This window comes from Patagioenas fasciata, chromosome 21, assembly GCF_037038585.1.
Source record: "Patagioenas fasciata isolate bPatFas1 chromosome 21, bPatFas1.hap1, whole genome shotgun sequence".
Lineage (NCBI taxonomy): Eukaryota > Metazoa > Chordata > Aves > Columbiformes > Columbidae > Patagioenas > Patagioenas fasciata.
In genome coordinates this window covers 6,957,539-6,960,373 of record NC_092540.1, presented here as the reverse complement: position 1 = coordinate 6,960,373, position 2,835 = coordinate 6,957,539, and the positions used below count along the sequence as shown (strand labels likewise).

Here is a 2,835-nt window from a genome sequence, read left to right as displayed (position 1 = left end):
GGTGGTTCTTATTGTTTGATCCATGGTAATTTCCCTGCAGCAGGTTCTGGGGGGTGAGCAGCGAACATGGGCACAGACCACACCCCACTTGGTTGATCCTTCAGGTCTCTTGCAGGAGGCCTGGCTGTGAGAAGACACTGCTTTGTGCCCCAACCTTGCACACCCACACTGTTTAGACATACACTGGTGTTTTCACCTGGATGCCACGTTCTTGTGCTTCTTCTGAGGAGAAACTTTGGAAGAAGACCAAAGCCTTCAAGTAATTCCCTAAGGAAATCACATTTCCTCATGGAAATACTGTTATAGAAGCTAGCTGTGTTACAAAAGTGCCCATTGCCTGTCCCTGCCAGCAGTCACAGGACTGCCACACAGCAGGACAGTGACCAAGATACCAGGCCATTCAGGCATTGCACCAACACAAGGGATCAGAAAGAGACTGTGGAAGTGGAAACAGAACAGTTCTGGAAGACCAAGCATTGGTGTTCCGTGGCAGTGCTGCTATGCTGGGACTCTTTTGCTCTCTATCTATGACAGAGAAACTGTCCCTGCAGAACCAAAAGGCCTTGGTGGAAGGATCTCAGAAAAAACAAAAGTCTCTGAAGATGCCATTATTTCGTATAAAGATACAGAGAGCACAGGTCCCAATTCACACATGCACTTTATTCAAACCAGAAAAGTAGACAGTAAAGTAATAAATTAAAAAAATACAGTATTATCACAACTAAAACATCACCACCACCACCAAAAAAATGAGGCTGTGCCTGCAGTGAATTATACTATAACTGCTATGCAGTTCATTGCTTCATAAAAACATCCAGTCGTCAGTGTCCACATAGCATTCTTGAGCTCTTGGTTCCTCATGCTGTAGATGAGGGGGTTCACTGCTGGAGGCACCACCGAGTAGAGAATTGTTATCACCAGATCCAGGGATGGGGACGAGATGGAGGGAGGTTTCAGGTAGGCAAACATTAAAGTGCTTACAAACAGGGAAACCACAGCCAGGTGAGGGAGGCAGATAGAAAAGGCTTTGTGCCATCCCTGCTCAGAGGGGATCCTCAGCACGGCCCTGAAGATCTGCACATAGGACAGCACAATGAAAACAAAACACCCAGAGCCTGCTAAGATACTAACCATAATTACCCAGACTTCTTTGAGGTAGGTTCCTGAGCAGGAGAGCTTAAGGATCTGGGGGATTTCACAGAAGAACTGGTCCAAGACATTGCCCTTGCACAGGGGCAGTGAAAATGTATTGGCCGTGTGCAGCAGAGCATTGAGAAACCCAGTGCCCCAGGCAGCTGCTGCCATGTGGACACAAGCTCTGCTGCCCAGGAGGGTCCCGTAGTACAGGGGTTTGCAGATGGCAACATAGCGGTCATAGGCCATAATAGTGAGGAGACAATACTCTGCTGAAGCTAAAAAGACAAACAGAAAGAGTTGTGTAGCACATCCTGCATAGGAGATGGCCCTTGTGTACCAGAGAGCATTTGCCATAGATGTGGGAAGAGTAGTGGAGACACAGCCCAGATCAAGGACAGAGAGGTTGAGGAGGAAGAAGTACATGGGGGTGTGGAGGTGCTGGTCCCAGGCTATGGTGGTGATGATGAGGCCGTTGCCCAGGAGGGCAGTCAGGTAGATCACAGTATCACAGTATGTTTGGGATTGGAAGGGACCTCAAAAGATCATCTAGTCCAATCCCCCTGCTGGAGCAGGAACGTCTAGGTGAGGTCGCACAGGAAGGTGTCCAGGCGGGCTTTGAATGTCTCCAGGGAAGGAGACTCCACAACCTCCCTGGGCAGCCTGTTCCAGTGCTCTGTCACCCTCACTGAGAAGAAGTTCTTTCTCAAATTTAAGTGGAACCTCTTGTGTTCCAGCTTGATCCCATTGCCCCTTGTCCTATCATTGTTTGCCACTGAGAAGAGCCTGACTCCGTCCTCGTGGCACTCACCCTTTATATATTTATAAACATTAATAAGGTCACCCCTCAGTCTCCTCTTCTCCAAACTAAAGAGCCCCAGCTCCCTCAGCCTTTCTTCATAAGGGAGATGCTCCACTCCCTTGATCATCTTGGTTGCCCTACGCTGGACCCTCTCCAGCAGTTCCCTGTCCTTCTGGAACTGAGGGGCCCAGAACTGGACACAATATTCCAGATGTGGTCTCACCAGGGCGGAGTAGAGGGGAAGGAGGACCTCTCTCGATCTACTGACCACCCCCCTTGTAATACACCCAAGGATGCCATTGGCCTTCCTGGCCACAAGGGCACAGTGCTGGCTCATGGTCATCCTGTTGTCCACCAGGACCCCCAGGAAGAGCCAGAAGTGCAACAGTTGCAGCTCCCATGTGTCTGTGAATGCCAGGAGGAGGAACTGGGTGGTGGAGCTGCTGTTGGACATTTGCTGCCTCTGAAGACTAGGAACTGTCATTGAAGAAAAAGATAGTGACAACCTAGGGAAGACTACTCTGAGCAAAATCAAAGCCATTTCTCATACACCCTATCTCTACTACACACACCCTTGTCCTTTTTCAGAAGACTTTCCTTCAGCTCCGTGTCTGAGCCCTGGGTGGTGCTGGCTGGAGGTGCCATGAGGAGCAGGGCCTGTGCCCGCTGGCTACCGAGGAGTCAGCCCTGCTCTGCAGCAGTGGGGTCATGGTAACGGGGGGCAGGGGACAGTCCTGGGGTTCAGCTTTGAAGATGAAGGTGTAGCTGGTGCAGAAGGGCCTGTCACCATCTGCACTCCCAGAGAAAAGGAACTGAGATGGCAGAAGGTGTTTGAGAGGTATGGAGTTTCTTACAGCTCCTTTTCCCCTCCCACCCTGGGGAGTTTCTTCGATGCCAAA

At 50.3% G+C, this 2,835-nt stretch overlaps 1 protein-coding gene across 1 annotated transcript; it reads right to left on the bottom strand.

Annotated features, from left to right (window-relative positions):
• Window positions 1-771: 771 nt before the first annotated feature.
• Window positions 772-2,398, bottom strand: LOC136110720 (olfactory receptor 14C36-like). The gene is made up of 2 exons (XM_065854320.2): window positions 2,302-2,398; window positions 772-1,639 (listed from the first exon to the last, which is right to left on the bottom strand). Exons 1-2 carry the CDS (start codon window positions 2,388-2,390, stop codon window positions 772-774), a joined length of 957 nt encoding a protein of 318 aa, XP_065710392.2. The 5' UTR covers window positions 2,391-2,398.
• Window positions 2,399-2,835: the final 437 nt, after the last annotated feature.